This window comes from Asterias amurensis, chromosome 18, assembly GCF_032118995.1.
Source record: "Asterias amurensis chromosome 18, ASM3211899v1".
NCBI lineage: Eukaryota > Metazoa > Echinodermata > Asteroidea > Forcipulatida > Asteriidae > Asterias > Asterias amurensis.
The window spans coordinates 11,162,736-11,189,672 of record NC_092665.1 but is presented as its reverse complement, the minus strand read 5'-3'; the positions used below and the strand labels follow the sequence as shown (position 1 = coordinate 11,189,672).

Sequence of the window (26,937 nt, the reverse complement as noted above, 5' to 3'; positions counted from 1 at the left end):
CATATGCATTATATAAAAAACGGTTACAAACGCTTTTGTTTTGACCAACTCGTCCGTTCCAAGGTAACGTGTTCCTTTAAAAACAGTCAGTTTTTATGAGTACATGTAGTACACAAAAACATAAATAAGGTACAGTTTCTAAGAGGGTACAAGAGATGCAATTTATTTTCTTACGGTGTACTTTTAGTAAAGTAATTGTCAGGCCTGGACCCAACCTCATAGCGTTGCTGAGCGGCCAATTTTGTGCTAACTGTGCAATTGCTATTTCATAGCGCTGCTAACCATAAGCACACCGAAAAAAGGCATGCTAACCTTGCGGTGCTTACCGCACGAAAATAAATGATGTCACAATGCAAATCCATGGCAAACACGCAATATGGCCGCCCAATTTTTCTGCTAACCTGTGAAATACGCTAAGGCTTAAGCAAATTTTTCTGCTACAGTAAAAGCATGCAAATTTGCTTACTGTTAAGCAGCACTACGAAATTGGGCCCTGGTACTTCACGGGGGGTTTGGTGGCGATTGCCTCAATGCCCCCTTGGTGCTGCAGTAGAAGTTTACAATTTTCTCATAGGGTGCCCTTTAACAAGGAGAAATTGTCTTAGTGCCCTTGCCCTTATTAAAAACAAAGCATTCAGGCCTGAAGCGGTTATGTCCACGCAGGAAGAATAATCCTGCATTTGAACACACAATCTAAAAAACATTTCTCACATTGAACGTTTTTGAGTCGCTCTCTATAAAACCACATGCCTGCGAAACGAACTGTTTCTCAAAATGTTTACACTCCATCAACAGCTGCAGTGCTTCTTAACAAATGATTTTGTGGTCATTATTTGTTTAGGTATACCCTTCCTTTAAACGTAACATAAGTGAACCCAAACACGTAAAAGCCCTGGTCTTGTGATCCCAAAATTATAACAAATTAATACCGGTGAGCTGAACTTTTACACAACACAGTAAAAGTGCAGCTAAAATACAACCCCCTCTTGATACTTGAGACTGTAAACCAAGATTTTGAGATCAACAACCTCCCAAGAAGGGGAGTAGAAGTGAAGGTAGTTTTGTTGACAAGTGAAATGACCTGTGGTCAGTTTTCCATGGTCAGTCAGCAGAGTGTTTTGGATAATGGTCACTGTATACAAGCAGCAGTGTGGCTGTGAAATATCTGTGGTTTAAAGGCAATGGACACCGTTGGTAATATTGTCAAAGACGAGTATTCTCACTTGGTGTATCCAAACATATGTATACAGTAACGAACCTTTGAACATTGATTTTGACTCAATCGGTCATCGAAGTTGCAAGAGAATAATGAAAGAAAAAACACCTAGATGCTAGAATAAAAGGCTTCAGGCCTGAAGTCTTTTAATATTTGAGTGAGAAATTACCCCTTTCTCAAATACTACGTTACTTTAGAGGGAGCAATGTTTTGAGCTCAATTAGTTGTCGAAGTTGCATGATAATAATGAAAGAAAAAAACACCCTTGTCACACAAAGTTGTTGCTTTCAGATGCTTGATTTCGAGACCTCAAAATCTAATTCTGAGGTCTCAAAATCAAATTTGTGGAAAAGTACTTCTTTCTCAAAAACACCGTTACTTCAGAGGGAGCTGTTTCTCACAATGTTTTATACTATCAACCTCTCCCCATTACTCGTTACCAAGTAAAGTTTCATGCTAATAATTATTTGAGTAATTACCAACAGTGTCCACTGCTTTTAAGCCCCAAACCATTTATTAGACATCTTACCATAGTTGGGAATGAGGTTGATTACGTGAAGGGAGATGCAAAATCAAGATCTTCCGGCGAGGATTCTAACTGACGACGTCTTAAGAGACGGCGTTCACACTTTGGGCAAGGAGCCGTGTCCACTTTGCAGGCCTTGTGGAAAACAGTCTTGCATGTTTCGCACTGAAATTATATGAAGGAATAATTATAGGAAGACATTATAGATCTATTTACCTCTATTTTTTTATTTTTTTTATTTTTATGCAATTCGCCAGACACACAAGGTCTGCAGCCCACTTCAAGGTGTGGGCTACGATTATTTGTTGTTCTTCCATGGGCCGTTGCCACCTACTCCTAGGGCTGAAACAGGGTTACCCCCTTTACAGTCCAGACGGATGTAGGCTTGGGTATCATCATTCCGAAGCCTGGCCGGTAGAGCAGAAAGCACTACCCACCCAACTTTATGTAGCAAGTGTCACGACCGGGATTCGAACCCACACTCTGCTGATCGAACACCATCGCTTGAATCCAGTGCTCTTAACCGCTAGCCATGACACGCCACAACAAAAAGAGAATGTTTGGTGGCAAGAAAGCCCCCTTGTGGCACTCTCATGGCAAAACAGCCCAACTCGAGTATTTTTTTTTTACACCAAATAATCTCTGGTAAGTTAAGGGCGCTTCTCCCATTTCAAAGGCAAACTATGCATGGATGTGAATATAAAATGCCCCATCTCGCCTCTTTTTAAACTTTCATCCCGCTTTTATGGCAAACAGCTTATCTTCCTTTTCTCAAAGTGTCATTTTTCGAGTTGGGCTGTTATGCCATGAAAGGGCCCCTTGACCCTCTCCAAAATTAATTGTAAAATTTAATACCGGTAAAACCCACGCTCCAATCTAAATAGTGCCCCGATGGGATTTGAACCGGTGCCCTAGAGGTGGAAGGCAAGGAAAGATACCACTAAGTTAACCCGACCACCCTCACTATAAAAAAAAGTCAGACAAAACTGATAAATCTCTCATGCCATTAGTGGGGTCTCGTGGCCAAGTGGATGAGAGCACAAAACTCAAGCTCTGGTGTTTCTGTTCAGCAGGGTGTAGGTTCGAGTCCAAGTCGTGAAACTTGTGTCCCTGAGCAAGACACTTAACTATAATTGCTTCTCTCCACACCCAGGGGTAAACGGGTTCATGTGAGGGCAGATATGGTTGTTGTGATTGATTTACCTTAGTGTGCTACATGAACACACTTGGCAGCACAGGCTGTATACTACCCAGGGAGCTGAGATGGTTTAAAGGAACACGTTGCCTTGGATCGGACGAGTTGGTCTTTGAAAAGGGTTTGAAACCGTTTGTTATGAAATGCATATGGTTAGAAAGATATTTAAAAAGTAAAATATAATGATCCACACAATAATGATCATCGCGACGAAGTTTCATCGCGGCGTAAAAGGAAAACCGTGCAATTTCGATACATTTTTGTATGGATCATTATTTTCTACTTAACCTAAATTATCTATCTAACCACTTAGACTTCATAACAAACTACTCCAAATGCTTTTCAAAGACCAACCCGACCGATCCAAGGCAATGTGTTCCTCTAAGGAATGAATTAAAAGGCCCAATGACCAGAGGTAATAATGTTGGAAGCGCTTTGAGACGTCCTTCGGGTGTATAAAGCGCTAAATAAGAACCGATTCTTATTACTATTACTGTCTCAGTTGTACTCACCCTAATCGTCAGATCGGTATCAAACGGATAAATGATCTTTGGGCTTTCACATATGAGGCAAATGAAGCCCTTTTGGCTGCAGAGTCCACACTGTTGGACGTGTTTAGCGGCAAACACGATCACCTTCCTCAAGAAGTGAAGCAGGACTCCAGATTGCACTTGTAAGAAGTCCTGTCCAAACCAAACATCAGAAAACAAGTCATTACTAAGAATTAAACCTGAGACCATGACTTCTTTTTTAAAGGCACTGAACACCTTTGGTAATTGTCAAAGACCAGTATTCTCACTTGGTGTATCCCAAGTACCCAAGTATTAAAGTACTTCTTGTAAAGTGCTTCGAGGCTTTTTGTGTGAAACGCTATATAAAAACTGTGTATTATTATTATTATTATTATTTAAGTTGCAAGAGAAAAATTAAAGAAAAAACACCTTTGTTGCACAACTTTAATTGCTTTCAGATGCCTCATACAAGGCTTCAGGCCCGAGTTTGTTAAAATTCTAGTGATAAACTACCTCTTTCTCAAAAACTATGTGACTTCAGACACAATGTTATTATACTATCAACATCTCTCAATTGCTAGTTACCAAGTTAGTTTTTATGTTAAAGCCATTTGACCCTTTTGGCATACAGTATTGTCCAAGGCCCACACTTCCTGTATCACAACTTCTATATCAAATAACAAACCTCAATCGGTCATCGGAGTCGGGAGAAAATAACGGGAAAACCCACCCTTGTATCTGCGCGTTTCGCCGTGTCATGACATGTGTTTAAAATAAATCCGTAATTCTCGCTATCAAGAATTGATATCGTTTTACCGTTTTCTCAAAAAGTAAAGCATTGCATGGAATAATATTTTAAGAGAAGTCTTTCACCACTACCTTCTGTAAACTCTGTAAATTATTTGTAAATCTGTGAACTTTTTTTCTGTACCGAAAGGGTCCAATGGCTTTAACAATTATTTTGAGTAATTACTAATAGTGTCCGGTGCCTTTAAAGACAAAGGAAAGGCATTTTGTAATAACCACAAAACCCCCCCAATAAGTAACAAACACCCCTGTGCACCCCACCCATACCCTATCCTTGTACGCCCCCAATCTATTACCTGCATAGTGTGTAGATGGACATGGTCTAACATGTACCCATTCTATCTACAACTCAAACCCTGGTCTGCATCTCCTTAGCACCCCAAACAAACACCCCTGTGCACCCCACCCACACCCTATCCTTGTACGCCCCCAATCTATCACCTGAACCATGTGTAGATGGACATGGTCTAATATGTACCCATTCTCTCTGTGACTAAAACCCTGGTCTGCATCTCCTTAGCAACCTATGATATAACACACACCCCTGTGCACCCCACCCATACCCTATCCTTGTACGCCCCCAATCTATTACCTGCACCGTGTATAGATGGACATGGTCTAACATGTACTCTCTTGGCCATATCTTCTTGCGTAGTTCTTCAGCCACAGACTTCTTACATGTAAACAAGTATGCCTTGAGGTACTTCAGCTGCGACCGTACCGTCTGAGAACAAAAATAAGATGAGTAAGTCAAAGGAGTTAAAGGCATTGTACACCTTTGGAATTGTCATCCTCATCATGTCGGTTTTAAGGCAGCTGTCCAGTCTATTCTGGGTTGGCCTGCTTTCAAGTAAAATGGGAGCAGCACTAATATTCCATTTCCATAAGTGAATCTCCACATACGTGTACAAAACCTCTACGTCTAGAACAACGAATGACATACTACCATGTTTAAAGACAGTGGACACTATTGGTAATTGTCAAAGACCAGTCTTTTCACTTTGTGTATCCCAACATATGCATAAAATAACAAACCTGTGAAAATCTTTGACTCAATCGGTCATCAAAGTTGCAAGAGAATAAGGAAAGAAAAAACACCCTCGTTGCACACACTGGTGTGCTTCATGTATTACAGATGCCAAATAAAAGACTTCAGGCTTGAAGTCTCTTATTATTGAGTGAGAAATTACCGCTTTCTCAAAAACTACTTTACTTCAGAGGGAGCCGTTTCTCACAAATTTGTTATACTATCAACAGGTCTCCTTTACTTGTTACCTATTCAGGTTTTATGCTAATAATTATTTTGAGTACTTACTAATAGTGTCCACTGCCTTTAAGGCAAGCGAGGGAACAATAATAGTAATAATAGTACAGTCTTATATAGCACACAAGGTACTCGAGCGCTTTAAAAAAAAAAAACCTTTAATTTTGAAACATGAAAAATTAGACCGATTTATACCAAAATCTCTTCTCAAAACTTATCTTGTTGTGTCTATTTACTTTCTTTCATTTCGTTTTTTGGTTAACTGCGCCTGGATGTGCGCATTACAAGTCTTACATATTTATCAAATATTTCCATTGGCAATGACAACCTCCTCACCATGATGTTGTTGAGCTCAGACGATGCCTTGTACAACGATGGATTGCATTCATTGATGTCTATCAGAGGCATCGCTTCTATCTGCTGTAGAAATGACTTGGTGTGGACGGCAACTATCAAGAAAATAAAATCAGCAAGTCAGAGCAAATCTTGTGGCATTGCATGGTGAGGTATCAATATATATTTGGTTTGCGGTAACACAATGTGTGTATCTACTTGCCAGGTAGAGTTGACGATGACTAGAGCAAGCTAGTCGGAACGTTAAGACCAATTTAAGAACTGACTCCTATAAGCCAAAGTAGTAGTCCCAGCCTATTTTCTATACCATCCGCCCGGGTAATAGTTTAAAAGTAGGACACTTCTTTTCAGAACTGAGAAGTCTCCCGATTCCCCGAACATCTACTCAGCAGTAGTAGAATATAGAAAGACAGTTCTCTAAGAACAAACTCTACCTGGTAAGTATAGATACACCCATGGTGTTACCGCAAACCAAATATATATTAATCTCTTTGTGGGTTCAATAACTTGTTCACAGGACTCAAGAACTAGGTCAGAGTATACAGTGCTTTAGATACACATGAAACATGTAGATCGGTGAAGAGGATAAAACCAGCTATTAACCTCTATCGTGTAACTTTCACTCATTATCATAAGCCATTAAAGGCATTTGACACTATTGGTAATTGTCAAAGAACAGTCTTCTCACTTGGTGTATCTCAACATATGCATAAAATGACAAACCTGTGAAAATTTGAGCTCAATCGGTCATCGAAGTTAGGAGATAATAACAAAAGAAAAACACCCTTGTTACACAAAGTTGTGTGCTTTCAGATGCTTGATTTTGAGACCACGAAATCTAATTCTGAGGTCTCAAAATCAAATTTGTGGAAAATTACTTCTTTCTCAAAAACTACTATCAACAGCTCCCTATTACTCGTTACCAAGTAAGTTTTACATGTATGCTAATAATTATTTTGAGTTATTACCAAGAGTGTCCACTGCCTTTAAGCCCAGTTCAAATTTCCTGGGAATGTGAATATGAAGTGAACTTTGGGAATATCATTTGTTCTATGTTCACTATAATATGCTCACGTTTTCCGTTATAGCCGTCCAACAAAGCGCTGGTAGGTGAATTTATGTCGTGTATAAAACTGGTCAACTTCCGTGATACTGCGTTTTAAAGCTTCGTTGTCAATGGAACGCAACTTCCTATACTTTACATGTCTCTTAGTTGGTTGAGGTTTTGTCAGATGGGTGGTGAATGAGATGGCGTAGTGGTCACCTGATATATTGCCATCTCTGTCACAGAGTCCTGGGTCCGTCACAGAAACATCAGTGACGAAACTGCGAATATCTTTTGTGATCACCACATCGAGGGTGTGGCCTCTCTGGTATACAGGCTTTACAACGTGTAAAACAATGCTTTGGGAATATCATTTGTTCTATGTTCTTGTGTAAATTGTTTGTCTAACTGGTAGTTCTGTTTTCGTATATTAATCGTGTTTTTGGTTGTACCTTTGTGTTTCCTGAAGTCCCAGTTGTAGAGGATCCGAGCTGGAATGATGGCTTCATCGTCTTTATGACATTCATAGCAATAATAGCACCCATCGTAGTTACACACTCTAGCTTTGCCATAAACTAGATTGAGATAGTCACAGAAAACACTTGATTAACAGTTATTTAATCATAGTTACACACTCTAGCTTTGCCATAAACTACATGTACAACAACATTTACTGTGGAGTCAATGTGTAAAAGCCTGGCCACAATTTCAAATAGCCACTGAAGCACAAAGTAACTTGCTCCAAAATATTGTTCAGCAACATTTCCCGCTTTTAGGCAGCTCTTTCAAATTGTAAAAATTTTATAAACCGAGTGGGCACCAGTTGCACAAATGTAAACTTTACTGAATTTTAGCTGGTCCCTTGTTTCTGTTAAGCAAGATTTTTCAGTGCTTATCAAGTTTTATATGCTTACAGGCTTTATGAATTTAAGTCCAGTTCTGGGCGTCCGTGAACTCATTAAACTGAAAGTAAAAATCACGCAAAGCATCAGCATGGAGGGCATGCAATAAGCTAACCAAAATGTGGAAATCAGACCTTCCTAGAAGGCTCAAGGAGCGCCTTTTCCTTGCAACAGTAGAGTCCGTGCTGTTATACAGCTGTGAGGCATGGACTCTTACTCCAAAACTGGAAAAGCAGATAAATGGGTGCTACACAAGGCTATTAAGAACAGCTCTTAACATCCACTGGAGTCAACATATGACTAACAAAGTCCTATATGGGAACCTACCCAAGCTATCAACAAAAATCAGACAGAGAAGGATGCATTTTGCTGGCCACTGCTACAGGAGCAAAGACGAACCAGTGTCCAGTATTGTTCTGCGGACCCCTAAGCATGGGAAGAGGAAACCTGGTACACCTGCACTAACATACACTGACATTCTCAAAATAGACACGGGACTTGAATCAGCAGATTTCAAGTCAGCAATGGGGAACAGAAAGGCTTGGGGAACCATCGTGATTCGAGGACATCACTCGCCTTAAGCAAGTAAGCAAGCAAAATGTCAATTGATTACTTACTGATTCCGACAGGTCTTGAGCATCCTTTACATTGGTAGTTCTGACGATCGAGACCTTTCTCTCTACCGATCTCCGTAACCATGGCAAGAAGAGATTGCGTTCGCTGTTTATAGGGATAACCAAAATATGATCAATACTAACACAAAACAGTCATCATCAACAAGTTTGTTTTAGTTTTTGGTTTTTACAACAGAAAATTTGTATTTTGCAGAAGTAACAACATGTTGCGTTTCCAAGCCATTCATTTAGATTTGGGCACCATCAGAGAAATCATAAAGGGCCTCAAAAACATTGTCATGATTCCGAGCTGGGCCAATGTCAATGCCCTGCTCGCCATAAAACAAATCATACACGATAATGCTTAGCATATCTCTTATAGGTAAGCAAGAAATTGTTGCTTGCCATGTGTTGTGTGTGAGTGTATTTTATGGTATTCTTTGCTTACACAGCTCACACAGGAAACAGTGATTATAACAGAATTTCGCGCTAAGCAGAAGCACGCAATCTGCATCCAGAGCCCAATTTCAAAAGGCGATTAAGCGGAAGTTGTGCTCAGCAATTTAGTTTGCTTAGCAACATTTGTCTGTGCTAAGCATTTTTTTTTCTCAACAGATGTATGAGTGTGATATAAATGTATGAGTGAATATAAATGCTGTTCAATGAAACAAAATAAGGAGATGAAAATAAAACTTCTTCTGGTTAACAAAAAAATAGTATGGCAAAAATAATGCTAAAAAGTGGGCATCAGGTTTGGCACAAGAGTATAAGTTACCAATGCTGTGCATGTACACAGTATTTAAGCAAAACAATAAATAAAAACCCACTGAAACCAAAACCCATGCAAAGGAATGCAACGTAAAATGAACAAAGCTTAAGAGCAAAGTCATGGTTTCTAAAAGATAGAAAGGAAATATCTACCAAGCATTGTTTTCAAAATTTGTGAATAAAAAAAGTAATTGTACCAGACATTATTCAAATCAACTCGCAAATATTAAGGGAAGGTTCATGTTTGGTAATTATTCTTAAAATGAATGGCAATAAAAGTACAGCAGCTTTCGATAGTATAAAGTATTTTGAGAATCATTTCACTTTGAAAGGGCACCAAGGCAGAAACCAAGGGCACCATGTAATTCGTGGCATGGGTGTGCGTTCCCTTTAATGATTACTGTAATTTTCGGATTATAAGCTTGAAAGTCTGACGTCAGCCTGTAGAGATCACTAGGATAAAAAGACGGGCACCAGTCTAGTCTTACCCGAGTTGCGCCGAGAGGGGGAGCTAGCTACCTGAGGGCGGTTGATAAATGTTTTACAAAGGAAACATGGAATACAATTGTGGTGGGATTTTCAACAGGTTTTTGTCATCACACAGGCAGGTTTTGTTCTCGTTTAAGAAAAAAAAAACATTATTTAGAAAAAATTTACAAAAATGCCATTTTTTCACTTAAATATTTAAACGTCAGCTTACAAGCCGCCCGGAGAATAAACCGCAGGAGTTCAAAAAAATGTCAAAATCAACGTATAAACCGCGAGTTAATAATCCGAAAATTACGGTAAACAAATGTATATATTTTGGGGCACTTTTCACAACTTTTTAATTTTTGTGGCGGGTGGTTTTATTTATTGGCTTGTCCATTCCTGTGGTTTATTTTGTAAGAAATCTTTTTGTGCTCTTTTATTTTTTCCGCCTTTTTTTCTGTTCGTTGCTATTTTAGTTTGCACAGCGCATTGGGGTCCATTCATGGATGCGCTTTATAAGCATTATTTATAATTATTATCATAAAAAAAAGGAGCAGATTCCATGACTTTGCTCTAGGATGATGGGAGACTTACAGCATCCGCATATTGTGATGTTGGTGAGGTACTTAAAGGAATTACCTCAAAGTCCGACGTGATGTCATCAAGATCAGACGATTGAGATATACGAGAGCCTTGAGCCTAGGGATTATAAGGAGGATTAGAGTGCAAGAAGCTCAGAAGGGATTAGGATTTAAGGAGGAGGGATTAGGATTAAGGGAGGAGGGATTAGGATTAAGGGACGTAGGATTAGGACTGAGGGAAACCAGAAGTATGTATTCAGTGAGGTCGTTCACACGCCGTACTAAAGTTGGTCTAAGTCCACTTAGACCGGTTCGGGTTCAACTTTTGTGCGTGTGAACGCAAATAAAGTTAGACCGGATCGGGTTTAAACCCCAAAACTTAAACCGTCCAGCGAGGCGGTCTAAGTCTAAACCGGTTCGGGTTTATCTTTTAACACTGCGTGTGGACAGAATGACATCCGGTTTTAACTCACAACGGACGACCCATTGTGTGGTTCAATGCACACGCCCGGGACCCGGAGTGCTTGTATACGGTTTCTGTTGCCTCTGATGCTGAAAAGCACCGAGTATTTATATTACTTTCTTGCCGCTTACCGAGTTGGCGAAACCCTCTCGATCGGTGTATGCAGTTTAACACAGGCCCACGCCTGAGATTTATTAAATTCTGAAACAAAATTATATTTTCCAAGCTTTTTTTGTTGAGTGTCCTACAATAAATTGAAACTGTTTTCCATGCGTATACTACGAGCGCAGCGAAGAAGCATATTTTGTAATGCTTCTCACATATGTACAGCGCTGCCATCCCATAGTGATCAATCTCTGATATCCCATAGTTATCCATCACCGATCCCGTGGATGTGCCTTTCTATTGCCGTCACCGTTACTAGCGTGCTGTACTTTCAATCTAGGAGAATGAACTGCAGTGGGCGCGAGGCTGTGTGTAGGGGAAATTCCCTACGCCAGCACTATCACCACATTGTTGGGAAGTTGGGAGAATACTGCAAAGTACATGTATTTACGTAACTTGCACGTGTGTAGTTGTGTTTATGAACGAATCGGAATAAAAATCGCGGCACCAGCTTTTGAGAGATCGCAACTTCCAATCGATTGAAGTACAAACTAAAAGTATTTATTAAATTGGAAACAGTGGTATAAAACAAAACACAAAAATGAAACGTGTTCTGTTTCATGGAATATGGACAATATTTTGGTGAGTTTTCTCGGCGGTTTGTATCAGTATTTTGTTTGTTTAAAAAAATAATTTCGAGTCGTGTTCATGTTTGTTTTAAGTGCCCATATCCTCCTAACGGTAAAACTGTTACCGCGTTCGATTGAGCCATTTGTATCCAATAATTATGCCCTGTCTGATCATCCAGGGCATGGGGATCTCGGCATACTCGGTGCGTGAATCTGATGAATAAAACCGGATGTTAGAGCAACGGGGTCGCGTCTACTTTGACCTCTTAAAACCGAAGATAAACCGGATCGGGTTTAACTCTCTGCTGTCTGAACGCAATGGGTTTTTATTTTTACGACCACCCCCCCGCTGCTCGTAAAAGTTAGACCGGTTCGGGTCTAAGTTAGTACGCTGTCTGAACATACCCAAAGGGAAGGTACACGTTTGGTAATTACTCAAAACAAGTATTAACTTAAAAACTGACTTGGTAACTAGCATTGTAGAGCTGGCGATATTATAAAACATTGTGAGAAACGGCTCACTCTGAAATAGCATAGATTTTGAGAAAGAGGCAACTTCTCATTTAAATCATAAAAGACTTCTAGCTAGAAGTCTTTTATTCCTATCTGAAAGCACACAAATTCGTCCAACAAGGGTGTTTTTTTCTCTCATCATTTTCTCGCAACTTCGATGACCAATTTAGCTCAAATTTTCACAGGCTTGTTATTTTAGGCTTATGTTGGGATACACCAAGTGAGAAGACTGGTCTTTGACAGTTACCAAACGTGTACCTTCCCTTTTAAGGGTTTTGATACCTTTATAGATCAAGTTTTTGGTCATGACATGAATCCCTACTCACTATGAATGAAGATATATGTATGTAATACCATGGAGGATTCTACTCACATGGTTATACAATTTACCTGTAAAAGTTTCAGCCTCATTAGTCAGCAAGTTTTTGACAAACAAAAAAGTGAAAATCACAGAGCAATGTTTTCAGGAGAGTCCTAGACCTCCGTTGTACATGCTAAATTCTGTGAATTTGTTTAACTCATTTCTCAAAACTACAGAACCTCAGAAAGTAATATTTTAAGGGAGGCTTTCTACCGTCAATACTTGTATCTTCAAACTGTGTAAATTTAACATTTGTGTTTTGGTTCGTACAAAAGGTACTCAAACCCTTTAAGGGAGGAGGGATTAGGACTGAAGGGAAACCAGATGTATGTATTCAGGTAATCAGGAAAAAACAAAACAAATAGAGAGCTGAGAAACCACAGGCTGCTACTACCTCAGCAAACATTTATCAAAAGCCCCAAGATTTCAGAGAAATTTACCCAATATTTAAAGTCACCTGGAAGTGGTATTTTGTCAAAGTAAAGCTTTTGTCACCAATATGTGTTTTGATGAGTGGAATGTCAATTAACAGGTAATTAAGGTTCTAAAAAGTTAGTTCTTATCTTATTTACAAATTCAAGAGTAGGCCCTGACCCGAGAGGGCGCTGTTCGTGACGCGATATTTGAAGAGAAAATGCTGCACAGCGCTGAAAAAGACGTCGGACTGCACCACAAGGCACTATTGCTCTTGTGAGTCTGACCAGCCATGCAGACTGAACCCATCTTTAGTCGTTTTGTTGCATCCAGCAGCAATACACTTGGTCGGCATTGCCGAAAATAATGCAAGAAATGATTCACGACTTGGACTTGCATGTACTTTGCACGTGTTTACTTTACGCATCAAGGCAAAGTCTGCCTGGAATTGACAAAAGTCACAAATGGGGAAGGCGGAGCCAAACCAAACAACTTTATCTATTTTTTAAACATAAGTCGTGACAAACAATTACTAAACAAATTGTTTTATTGTTACTAAACATAAACTCTCATGTTTGAAAAAATAAAAATTCTATTTCCAGGTGACTTTAACAGTCCTATTATGTATAATATGTATGCACATGTGTAATTTCTTAGAAACTGTTTTTCTGGTGATATTTTCCATTTTGGAAAAATGTACATGTAATTTCAAACTCTGGCTTTTCTGATCAGCAGAGTGTGTGATTGAATCCCAGTCTTTGCGCTTGTGTTCATATAGCAAGAAGACACTTGCCCATTATTGATTCATCCTTCATTCATTACTCTGAATGGCTCCTTAAATACACATATGACCAATGGCCAGAGTCTAGTTATTTTAAGCACTGGACCAATAACCCCAAAACCCAAGGAGTTCCAAAGTCTAGACTAGCAAGACATATTTATGAAAGATATTTCTTACTCCCTCGATCGTAGGTTGCTCCGTTTTGGCCGGCAGATCTCCTGATGATAATGAAGGGTCTTGTAAGAAGGTAGCTGGTTGTGGACCTTGTAGTGTATACTGTTGCAGTATTGTGTTGTAGCTTACTGCATCTGAACATGATATATAGTATACAGGATTTGAGGCATTGCATGGTGAGGTATCAATGTATATATTTGGCTTGCGGTAACACCATGTGTGTATCTACTTGCCAGGTAGAGTTTGATTCTAGAGAACTGTCTTGCTTTACTCTACTACCGCGGACTAGCATCCCTAACAATGAGCCCTGAGCCTGCCAACCACACAACCGATCAGAGCATTGATCGACTTGCACTGGATCCACTGAACCCATATAAATAAACCCACTCTTTTCTTACCTTTTCAGTCTCCTGACGATGACTATTTTGTGGAATGTAATCTGAAAATTTTACCACTCTTTCAAAGTTTGAAAAGAGTTGTTTACAAAATTACCAATCAAACTTACTATGTGGAACACTTTCCTCCAGGCGGGAATCCACTCGACTCGGTGTTTCTGGCGACACTGGATTCTGAAACACCGAAGACCAACCGCTCATTGCGCCGAGGCTGTTGCCATGGTTACGGTGATACTCCTCTTCCTCCGTATCATCCTCAGGGGTAGCAGTTGGTTTGGGGCATTCTACAGCGCCCTCTGGAGACGTCGTCTCACCATTGTCTCCCAGTGTTCCAGGAGGTTCTTCCGACGTGTCTTTGGTTTTGAAGATATCTTCATCCTCCTCCTCGTCTTTCTTGTCCGTCTCTTGAAGATCAAACGGATTCGACGACCCTTCTGGTCTAATGTCCTCTTCAACCATATCTGTTCTTTCCTCTGTAAAATTTTTGCTTTCACTTATATTCTGGTAAACTGTCTCAACTTTATCGCCAACAGTGCCAGAGGCGTTATCTAAAGTACTGTCTGACACCAGATGGATGACAATACCATCTTCGTAGCTATCTTGAACAATCCCAGGAAAGTCCCTCACTGGCGGCTTCTCCCTATTTTCAATAATGGTACGGTCAGCATATGTTACGTCGATGGGTTCCCCCATTGACATAAGGGTAGATCCATCTTCTGAGGGGCTGCGAAGGAGAGTACTACTGATCTCACATTCATGAAAGCTCCCCTCGAAGGACAGGGCCCTCTGCCCTCTTGTAGTTTGTCCGTCTTTGCTCTTGGAGAGAAGGTCCTGAGATGTTCTGTCTGCTGGGTTGATCCCTAGAGGAGGACCGCCTGAAGATATCAAAAGATATAAAGAAGTAATAATGATAATATGTTTTTATATCGCACTTTATCAGACCCCTAATCAAGAAGCACAGTATTTGTCCTGCAAGGTTTGTGGAGCTACATGTATGTTTTGAAGTATGAGACATATTCCTTTAAAGCACTGTGTAATGGTTTACAAGGTGCTGTGGCGCAACATACTGTCGATCAGACCAAACCAAGAACACCGGGCGAACCCTTGCTCTTTTTGACATGTGCACTGTGTTCTTTTATGTGCATTACACAACATGCTTTACGTCACGCTTTACATCACATCCAAAGGATGAAGCATCAGGGTTAAATGTCTTGCTTAAGGACTTGGCTGGGACTTGAACCCACACTCTGCTGATCAGAAACACCAGAGCTTGAGTTTGGTGCTCTTATCCGCTAGGCCACAGAACGCCACAACTCCTTACATATCTCCGTCAAAAAAGAAAATGGAGTCAATCTTTCAAGTTAATTGTACTTTTATACAAATATAATATGGTTTGAGGGTGACTAGTCAATATTAGCTCCCTAAGGTATTGGAAGTTGACAAACTAGTTCCGAGGCGGAGCCGAGGGGACTAGTTTGTCAACTTTCAATACCGAGGGGAGCTCATATCAACTATAGTCACCCGAAAAAAAAACCCATGTTATATTTGTTTTACTATACTTCATACATAATTCAGTTGTTTGGAGCAAGGGAAAATTACGACTGTGAAATAAAATGAACCATGATAAGTTTGTTCATGCGACGGATGTCACTATGTTCGTGCGTGTGTACAACAGTACCACGATCATAGAGCGCATGACAAGTATAATAGCGCCCGGGGATGACGTCCCACAATGGTAATGCGCATGACAAGTAGAATAGCTCCCGGGGAGCTATTACTTGTCATGCGCATTTACCACTTGCGTGAATACTTACGTCTGTGCTTGGTAATTAGCAAGATTAACACCTGGCACGTGACGATGAATGGACCAATGAGAATTCGACTCTCGGTCATGAATATGTATGAGGTATAGTAATTAACTTTAACACCCTGTGTACTTTAATGTTAAAGAAAACATTTGCATATAATATTTTTTTGTTAGAAGTAATACATCAGGACTTTTTTCTTTGTCCTGTACAAGTGATACACAAACTACAAAATATTTCTTCTGCAGAACGGGTCGTCGACTTCACAAAGAGTTAGGACTCCTCTTATCTCGAGTAACTCGTCCTAACTTAGGATTAATCTTAAGGTTTGCATGCTACAGTGCAGGGTTGGGCCTCGTCCTAAGTCATTAGATTAATCCTAAGTTAGGAAGAGTTTTGTCAAATCGACGGCTGGTACATTAACATTCAAGATTTTCTTTGTTCTGAAATGGTGATACATTTATATAAAAGTTGTTTCTTTGTCTGCAGAAGTGACAAAAATTGTTTTATTGGTCCTGTAAAACATTGATGTACAAGTTGTTCTGTAGAAGTAATCTTGTTTAATGGTACAGTAAAAGTAATATATTCCAAGTTGTATATTTGTCTCACAGAATGGACACATTTTGTATTAAAGGCAGTGGACACTATTGGCAATTTCCCAAAATAATTGTTAGCAGAAAAACTAACTTAATAACAAGCAATGGAGAGCTGTTGATAGTTTCAAACATTGTATGAAACAGCTCCCTCTGAAGTAACATAGTTTTTTAGAAAGAAGTAATTTTCCAAGAATACGATTTTGAGACCTCAGAATTACATTCCAAGGTCCCGAAATCGAGCATCAGAAAGCACACAACTTTGTGTGATAAAGGTGTTTTTTCTTCCACTATTATCTCGCAACCAATTGAGTTAAAATTTTCACAGGTTTGTTACTATGTGCCTTTATTGAGATACACCACGTGAGGAGACTGGTCTTTGACAATGACCAGGAGCGTCCAGTGTCTTTAATGCAACTCTTTTTCCTGCTTACCTGTGACAATCTTCCTGGATGCGTTTGGATTACTGAGATTCCTTTCTCTGGGTTCGTCCCACGATCCAGCAATGATAAGAGGCGCTGCTCCCCAAACATTGAGCAGAGATGAGTTGAATGACAACTGGAAGGTGAAGTTCACCAGACCTAAAAGACGTTATAAGATTTGGCTACTTTTTGTAACACAAAACACAATGTCCACAGATTTACATTAAACTTACAGGGTTCGAAGATAATGATAGTAGAAAGCTTCCCTTAAAATATTACTTGCCGAGGTTCTGAAGTTTTTGATAAATGAGTAAAACAATGTAATAAAAATATGTTTTTAATGTTAGTCTCCTAAGACAAAAATAATTTTCATGACTTGTTTAACTCATTTCTCAAAAAACTACAGCACCTCAGCAAGTAATATTTTGAAGGGAAGCTTTGTACTATCATTATATTCAAACTGTGTTGTTTTGAAGTAAATCTCTGGACATTGTGCTTTGTGTCCTACAAAAAAGTACCCAGACCCTTTAAATTTGCATCGGGGACAAAGAATATTCATTTTTTGTTTTACCCATATACCAGACCTGTAGTCACCAGACGGTTAACACAACATTACCCCTAAGAGTTATTTGACACAAGTCAGGAATGGGACTGCGAAGCAATATGATCTGCAGTGCATTGACATTGAACTCTGTGCGATGAAAACAATGATCTTGTAATTTTACCAATGTAAACAATGACCCTGAAATGCTAACTAAAACTTCATGTATTAATTGACAGAACAACACACACACTTGTTGATTGACAGCATTAGACTAGTGTACACTTAAAGGCACTGGACACTCTTGGTAATTACTCAAAATAAATTTTAGCATAAAAACTTACTTGGTAACAGGTAATGGGGAGCTGTAGTACACAACATTCTGAGAAACGGCTCCCTCTGAAGTGAAGTTGTTTTTGAGAAAGAAATAATTTTCCACGAATTTGAGTTTCGAGACATCAGATTTAGAATGTGGAGGTCTCGAAATGAAGCATCTGAAAGCACACAACTACGTGTGACAAGAGTGTTTTTTCTTTCATTATTATCTCGCAACTTCGACGCCCGATTGAGTTCAAATTTTCGCAGGTTCGTTTTTTTATGCATATGTTGAGATACACCAAGCGTGAAGACTGGTCTTTGACAGTAACCAATAGTGTCCAGTGTCTTTAAGCTCTAGATTTTAAAGTGATCTGCTGGCCAAATGCCAGCTGTACTGTTTCCAGACAAAAGTCTCACCAAGTAGTCCGACCAAGGAGCTATAAAAGGTCCAACTAGCCAGTTCATTGCTTTGCATTGCGACCTGTAAATCACTGCAGGCATAGCCGTTTATGCAATCAAATCAAAGTCCCATTCACATGATAATGTCGAAGAAAATCTTAAAAAGGCTATCAGCTTTTTTGTAAAGCAACTTTGAGCTTGTTTTTTAAGTAAGTAAGGTTTGCGGTGAAACGTAAAAATCTCTTTTTTGTGAGTAGTGATGACTCCGAGGAAAGCCGATTCTCAGAGAGCTACCACTACTCACAAATGCAATATTTACATGGTGTCACCGCAAAACGTTCTTATTTAGCTTTTTTTGTTTTTTATGAGTTTTGCCCCTATATAATTACTTTTTCATTATTAAAATTAATTGTAGCTTTAAACAAAATATTGGCCATTATCACCGACAGCCTAACCAATTTCAACCATTTGAGTCAGCCGTCCAAGGTTCTTGATATCTCGGATTAAGTCTGGATCAAGGACTTATCCCTCATCAGATTATTATCAACAGTATCTGCACTTTGGCCAACCGGTAAACAACAAGAACAACTACAAATATATATATATGTAAAAAATGGTAAACACATATGAAAACTTAAAAAGGAACATAAGCCTACTTTAAAGCAGAAAAACTGTTTAAAAAAAGTTATCAGAATTATTTATTTTTTGATGCCTGAAGTATTTTTGTTGCTACTTCAAATCCACAACAAGTTGACGATCATAAACACTTTAAATTAAATTTTGTGGGAAGCACTGCCGCTTTTGATAGTATAAACTATTTTTTAGAATAATTGGAAAACTAATCACCCGAAAACATTTGAATCTTACTTATAAACAAGATTTCTGAGGGTTGATGTCCGTTTACTCATTTCTTAAAAACTCGGCACCTCAGCAAGTAATACTTTAAGAAAAGCTTTCTACCATCACTATCTTTAAAGGCACTGGACACTATTGGTAATTAGTCAAAATAATTATTAGCATAAAACCTTACTTGGTAACGAGTAATGGGGAGAGGTTGATGGTAAAAAACATTGTGAGAAACGGCTCCCTCTGAAGTGATGTAGTTTTCGAGAAAGAAGTAATTTTTCACGAATTTGATTTCGAGACCTCAAGTTTAGAATTTGAGGTCTCGAAATCAAGCATCTGAAAGCACACAACTTCGTGTGACAAGGGTATTTTTTCTTTCATTATTATCTCGCAACTTCGACGACCGATTGAGCTCAAATTTTCACAGGTTGATTATTTTATGTATATGATGAGATACACCAAGTGAGAAGACTGGTCTTTGACAATTACCAATAGTGTCCACTGTCTTTAACCATGTAAGCTTGAAGTAAATCTGTGGACATTTTGTTTTGTGTCCAACAAATACATGTAGTACCCAAACCCTTTAATAAGGAGCTCTATGACACCTTAGCTCAGGCGGTGAGCTTCGTCTTACCTTGCAGATAATTCTTCATAATATGAGGTTCTTCAGTGTCTCTTAAGAACGATGTACGTTTGTAGTAACTCTGTATAGTTCTCCCATCTGACAGTATGGCGTCCATGTAGCTATCCAGTAACCCATCATTTAAAGCAAGTCTTACCCATGCCTGACAGAAAACACAGGAGGAAAAAAAGACCAAGAAATTTACAGATTGGAGTTTCCACCACCTCGCTCAAAATTTCACATAGAGCTGCTTCAGGCAGTGGACACTATTGGTAAATACTCAAAATAATTATAGCGTAAAACCGTACTTGGTAACAAGTTAATGGGGAGCTGCTGATAGTATAAAACATTGTGAGAAACAGCTCCCTCTGAAGAAACGTAGTTTTCGGGAAAGAAGTAATTTTCCACGAATTTGATTTAGAGACCAAAGATTTAGAATTTGAGGTCCCGTATCAAGCATCTGAAAGCACACAACTTCATGCTATGTGACAAGGGTGTTTTTTCTTTCATTATTATCTTGCAACTTCGACGACCGATTGAGCTCAAATTTTTGTTATTTTATGCATATGTTGAGATACCCAAAGACTGGTCCTTACCAATAGGGTCCAGTGTCTTTAATAAACATCAAGAATCATCTTTAAAATGACCACTGGACCGCAGAAGTAAAGTATTGACTGGACAAGTTTGGTGGGCTTGTATTTGTGTTAAAATGTTGACTTTCAGTCTGACAATATCTTTCACTTCTGTTGAATATTATAGAAAAGTATAACAAAGTAGCTTAACACAAAATAACTCTTTGCAACTCACCCGACAGTAACCGATCTCTGTGCTGATCAGCCCGAGCCCCTTGAGCTGTGAGACCACATCCTTGTGGGTAAACTTCACCAAAAAAGGCCACGGTGTCTGCATTGCAAAATATGATATTATAATGTCAACAATAAAACAAGAGTAAGGCAAAAAAATGATTTCTAAAGCCCTGTTTGCATTGGACTTAATTTGGGTAAACTAACCGAGCCAATGGGTAACTTACCCATTTTAAGTCCAATGCGAACAGCCCAGGCAGTTTCCCTCCCAGGTAACTTACCTGACCTGAATGGGTAATTTAAACTGACCCACGAGTTCCCGGTTATATTGACCAGGTCAGTTTAACCGAGCTAAAAAGTCCAGTGCGAGCATGATCAGGGTAACAAACCACATCCGGGCCCCCGATCTACCCGCCACGCCACGTGATTGTGGGATGACACAATGTACACATGCATTGTTTACACACTGACGGAAGCTCGGTTGCACTCATTGCATTCTTAGTGTCAAGCACCCTCATCAAAGGTCACTGCGATAGCGCCCTCTTGTGTTTGTCTTAAGTTAGTCCGAGTGTATTTTACCGATCGTGTCGGTTAGATAACCCACGTCATTAATCCAAGTGCTGACCCTGGTAAGTTTCCCCTTTGGAATGTTAACCACTGTCTTGGTAAAACATTAGTCCAATGCGAACACAGCTTAAGTCGCTTTGAGGAACACTTACACTAGTGTAAAATATCCAAGCCTCCTTTTTTAAAATTAATTTCCTAGAGCCCCTTTCACACGAGAGCAATTTAGCAAGGGTCCCTTGCTAAATTGTAGCATGGTTGTAAGATTTTACAAAATGCACCTCGTGTGAAAGGACAATAATTTATGGAGTGTCCAGGGTCCCTTGTCAAATCTTGTCCAACATTGCTACATTTTGTTGGAGGTCTGGACCTACGACAAAATGTTACACTAGCAGAAGTTTTGACCATGGACGTGGGCTACATCATCGTGTGAAAGGAATCCTTGTTTATTGAACGACGTCCTAGGTGAAAAAGCTCATACAGCACATGCTTTTGTGGGTGCTATCTTGTCCAACTAAGGTGATCAAGATTACCAATGCAACATATCACTCTCATGTCGCACAAGGGTTGTTAGCTTTTTAACTTTGCAGTGGGAAAGCTCACAAAATCAGTCACACACAGTGATAACAAATAAACAATCCACGCTCGTAAATTTTGTAGCAAGGGATCCTGGCTACATTTTGGCCGAGTGAAAAGGGCTTAACTTTCATTGATATTATATTAGTAAGTTATAAACCACAAGGTTTGGGTTGAAGTTATTAAAAAAAATTATTATTATAGTCTTATTATACCTTACTACTGTAGGACTCCTTGAGGTCGTGGAGAAAGACTGCCTCAACCAGATTGCAGATTTTGTTTGCCGTTTCACCACTGTGCATGGACAAATTTAAGATGTTTGATGATTATTATCTGTATACAAGCAGTAGTAGTTAGAATTGTACTGTAACAAAATGGTACCACATGGTGGGGTTCCACGCATAGCGAGCGAATAGGCGCCCATAGCGCGCGAATAGGCACTTTTGGCGGGGCATGCACGCTACATGTAGCTGTCCAGGGGCATTATGGGGAATACGCTGCTGCCTTGTGCGTAGAGCGCGATTTTGGTAGTTGCAGACTGGGCAGTGGATAGTAAGCACGCATTTTGGAGGCGGACAGATAGCTAGCGGCGGGAAGCAGCTAGACGGAGCGACGTCTTTAGGAAAGCGTCAGTGTCCGTGGCAGCAGGGCTGTCGGAGTGCTCTGGAGTCTGTGTGTGCCGTAGTGTCACTGCCAGTTGTGTAAGCGTTGGGTAGGTGTTATTGCTTGTATTTAATTGTTGCGAGTGTTGGAACCAGTAGAGATGTTCTTATCAACTCCCGTAAGGAGATCGTGTTCTTAAGTGCATTGTATAGCTTGTTCTGGAATCCGGGATCTCATCAGGCCCTTAAGGCATATTTTAAGTACCTTAAGTGATTTCCATTTATAAGGAACGGAGGATAACCTTACACTATTTGGAATCAGTAATTACTGTACTTAACCATTGTATTCTAGACCCCCCCTCCCCCACATTTAATCACAGGCGGCGATATACAGTCTCCAACGACCTCACCCTTAGTACCAGCAGGATTGCCACTCACCCTGTGCTGGTGCCGACCGGATGGGATTCGCCACAGTACCTTTTTGGTAATGCAACTAATAACCCACCGTCAAAGCAGAGCCATGAAATAAGACCGGAATGTCTATACAGCTGGACAATATGCCAGTTCAAATACTGTGAAAATAGCCAAGGGTTTTTTATGTCTTACCTTCGTATCGCTGAATCTGATGATATGTGATCCTTCTGGAGCTGAAATTAAAATAAGTACTTTACTAAAACAAATGAATGCAAACGTTAGGGAAGGGATAACAAAGGCACACAAATGTGTCATCGTCTCATCATCAGTGCAACAAGGTCCTAATTCAATTTGTTTTGGGTAAATCATTTTTGAAGGTTTTGGGAACGTTTTGTAAAAATCACTGGTTGTTTAAGATAAGTCCATTTTGTACACATGAATTATGAAGACATTAATAATAAAAACATTAAAAGCGATATCTTAACTTCAAAAGAAACTAAAAGCTATTCTCTCGAACACGTTTTTGATTATGGTCTGGAATGCCACAGAGGCCATGGCTTATGGTTGCCCTCGTCTTGGCCTTAGTGCCCCTTCAAAAGTTGTCCACATGATAAGACTCTTAGTACTCTTTGACATGACCTTCCCTGCTCAGGCCTGATACTTCACGTAGGCAACAAAGGCAATTGCCTCCATGCCCCTGGCCATTGCCTTGTTGCCCTTGTCTATGCTCCAGTAGAAATTTACAATTTCCTCATAGGGTGTCCCTTACTAAGGAGAAAATGCCTTGGTGCCCTTGCCCTTTAAAAAACGAAGCATACATGCCTGCAAAGATGAGAATTTTGGCCTGTTTGATTACCTTTTTGATGGATGTAGAAAGCTCTCGGCTGAGGTAGTGTTTGAGGGACGCCAGCTTAGCTGCCTCCATCTCATCTATAGCACCTAAAGAGGATAAATACGGTGATCATGGTTAACTTAATAATAATAATAATAATAATAATAATAATAATAATAATAATAATAATAATAATAATAATAATAATAATAATAATAATAATAATAATAATACATTGTATCAAAGCGCACAGAAATACTACCAAACAACAAGGTACGCAAGGCGCTGAGTATATACAAACTTTCAGAAAGATAGGTTATTGCAGTGGTGAATTTTGAGACCCAATTAGTAAGCACCTTATAAGGGTCTAAGGTGCTACGGCGAATTCAACAGCCACATCCAGGAAAACCGGCGGGGGGGGGGGGGGGGGGGGGGGAATCCCTTCTGAGTTCCCCTTCTGTGCACTGGGTTCTTTTACATGTGTTACACAACACATGGGACCAACGGCTTTACATTCCATCCGAAGGACAAAGCAATGGCTTAGTGTCTTGCTTAAGGACATAAGTGTCATGGATGGGGATTGGAACACACACTCTGCTGATCAGAACCATCAGAGTTTGAATTTGGTGAGCTCTTAACCGCTCGGCCACAACACTTCCACAGATGTGGACACTGTCCACTGCCACTTGGGCAGTGGACACCTTTGGTAATTGTCAAAGACTAGTCTTCTAACTTGGTGTATCTGAACATATGCATAAAATAACAAACCTGTTAAAATTTGAAACTCAATTGGTCATCAAAAAGCGGGAGAATAATAGAAAGAAAAAAACTTCCTTGTCAAACGAGTTTTGTGCTTTCAGATGTCTTAAATTCAAGACCGCAGCTGAGATCTCAAATTCAATTCAAATATTTTGGTGAGAAATAACTTCTTTCTCAATAACTATGTTGCTTCAGAGGGAGCCATTTCTCACAATGTTTTATACTATCAACAGCTCTCCGTTGCTCAAAACGAAGTAATTTTTTATGCTAACAATTATTTTGAATAATAACCAATAGTGTCCAGTGCCCTTAAAGGTATCCAGGCACGAGACCAGTGATTTTAGAGTTGGGCCAGTAAACTCATGATTGAAAAAAAGGCTTGAAATCTATACTGGACAGCAGGCCTGATAGAGGCCAGTGACTTAAGATTCTCACACACAACATAAGCCCAGATTTTTACAGGTCTATTATTTTTTGTATATAGTTCAACACATAAAACTGTCTAGTGACTATTTTGTCAGCTCTACCTATCCTGTATACAACCTTTAAATTGGGTTGCATTTTGTCTGAGCTTTTTATATGAGGGAGATAACAAAACACTCAAATCAAATATTTTTTCTTCAAATTTTCAAAATGGGTTAGTTAAAGGCAGTGGACACTATTGGTAATTGTCAAAGACTAGCCTTCACAGTTAGTGTATCTCAACATATGCATAAAATAACAAACCTGTGAAAATTTGAGCTCAATCGGTCATCGAACTTGCGAGATAATAATGAAAGAAAAAAACACTCTTGTCAAACGAAGTTGTGTGCGTTTAGATGGTTGATTACGAGACCTCAAGTTCTAAATATGAGGTCTCGAAATCAAATTCGTAGAAAATTACTTCTTTCTCAAAAACTATGGCACTTCAGAGGGAGCCGTTTTTCCACTATTTTTTTATCAGCCTTTATTATCTTTACAATAAAGGAACATGTTGCCTTGGGTCGGTCAGTTGAACTTTGAAAAACATTTGAAATCCTTTGTTAAGAAATGCATCATGGTTAGGCAGATACTTTAAAAGTAGAAAATACATGTAATGAGCCACACAAGAACATGCCTCAAAATTGCAGTTTTCTTTTTACGACGCAAACAAACACGGTCGGCCATTTTGACTCCATAAAATGGCCGCTCGCATTTGTCAGTAAACACTCCTTAACATGGCCGAACACGTTTGTTTGCAACATAAAAAGAAAACCGTGCGAATTCCAGGGATATTTGTGTGGCTAAGTAGATTATACTTTTAAATTATCTATCTATAGTAATACATCACCCTTCATAACAAGCAGTTTCAAACGCTTTTCAAAGACCAACTCGCCCGATCTGAGCCAACGTGTCCCAGCATCTTGAGAAACAGAACAAACCTTTCTTCCCAAACATAATTTGCAATTTAAAGCTGTTTTCAGATCCTGTCTATCCCATAATGGTGACCTCTTACTCTTTAAGTACTATTTCACTTGTCCATATCCAGAGTCCGTGTTCGTTGTAAGAGGATGGTTCGACTCTCGATTGTTTTGGATTGAAGGTTCTAAACAATCCTGAAAAAAATGTTTTTTTTAAGAAGTTAGGATTCAATTAACAATAATAACAATCCTAAATATAACATAGGGTCATATGTTATCGACTCTCACATTTTTTTGAACCCAAACTTTGATAACCGTTTACCGCGAGACTGTGCAAGCTCCACCGGTAATAATGTATTACTAGTGCATTATGCCAACAATCAATCCAATGCCGTTTGAGTCAAAGAAACATCATCCAACCTCTGAATTTTAAAACAAAATTATCATAAAAAATCATTTAGTTTTTGATTGTTAACAACGTTTATGTTTATCTATATCCTACACATGACACAACAGGAAGGATTGGATATACGACTGAACTAGAAAAGTAAAGTTCTAGCATCCTATTCCTATTAGTATTATTATATATATTTATGACGTCGCGCAGACTCAGATTCATTGTTGTACAAAAACTGTAATTATAAAATATTCCTACTCTAACATAACATCTCCTGGACAATCATGGGCATTAACCCAGCTGGAAATTCCCAAGTAAGAAGTTGAATGGGCAAAGTATGCTTACTTACAATTTGACTTCTTCGACAGGCTCTCTCTGTTCAATGAATCACAATCAAAGGGGGACGAGCGAAACTCAATGCTTAACGAATTTGCCTCTTGAGGGCGCACTTGAACATCAGAGTCAAAAAAATATCAGAGCCGTATATTGTGTGGGCGGGGCGTCCCTCGTTGGGGGGGGGGGTGCTTCTGATTTTTATTTATCTATGTGGTCGAATTTTTTTTATACCATAGTACTAAGCCCGGGAAGGGACAGTGGTAAGAAAAAAAAATGCAGGGGCTAATTCGTTCGCACGGTTTAGTAATCCGTTCGAACGAATTAATAATCCGTTCGCACGGTTTAGTAATCCGTTCGAACGAATTAATAATCCGTTCGCACGGTTTAGTAATCCGTTCGAACGAATTAATAATCCCTTCGCATGGTTTAGTAATCCGTTCGAACGAATTAATAATCCGTTTGCACAGTTTAGTTATCCGTTCGAACGAATTAGCAATCCGTTTGAACGAATTAGTAATTAAACCGTTCGCACTGTTTAATAATCCGTTCGAACGAATTAGTAATCCGTTCGAACGAAATAGCAATCCGTTCGAACGAATTAGTAATCCGTTTGCACGGTTTAACTAAGGCATGAAATGG

At 39.4% G+C, this 26,937-nt stretch overlaps 1 protein-coding gene across 2 annotated transcripts; it reads right to left on the bottom strand.

Annotated features, from left to right (window-relative positions):
* On the bottom strand, positions 1–26,397 carry LOC139950668 (pleckstrin homology domain-containing family M member 1-like). Of its 2 annotated transcripts, none has more exons than XM_071949455.1 (17): positions 26,312–26,397; positions 25,587–25,760; positions 23,452–23,534; positions 22,788–22,828; positions 21,795–21,873; positions 20,444–20,539; positions 19,649–19,799; positions 16,923–17,069; positions 14,201–14,965; positions 13,699–13,829; positions 10,269–10,373; positions 8,439–8,541; positions 7,372–7,494; positions 5,857–5,969; positions 4,849–4,980; positions 3,450–3,620; positions 1–1,907 (listed from the first exon to the last, which is right to left on the bottom strand). In XM_071949455.1, the coding sequence occupies exons 2-17, from the start codon at positions 25,600–25,602 to the stop codon at positions 1,767–1,769; spliced, it is 2,397 nt and encodes a 798-aa protein (XP_071805556.1). In that variant the 5' UTR covers positions 25,603–25,760; positions 26,312–26,397; the 3' UTR covers positions 1–1,766. The 2 variants fall into 2 exon arrangements, with proteins under 2 accessions (XP_071805556.1, XP_071805557.1); XM_071949456.1 differs by having other exon boundaries at positions 10,314–10,373.
* Between the last annotated feature and the right edge of the window lie 540 nt (positions 26,398–26,937).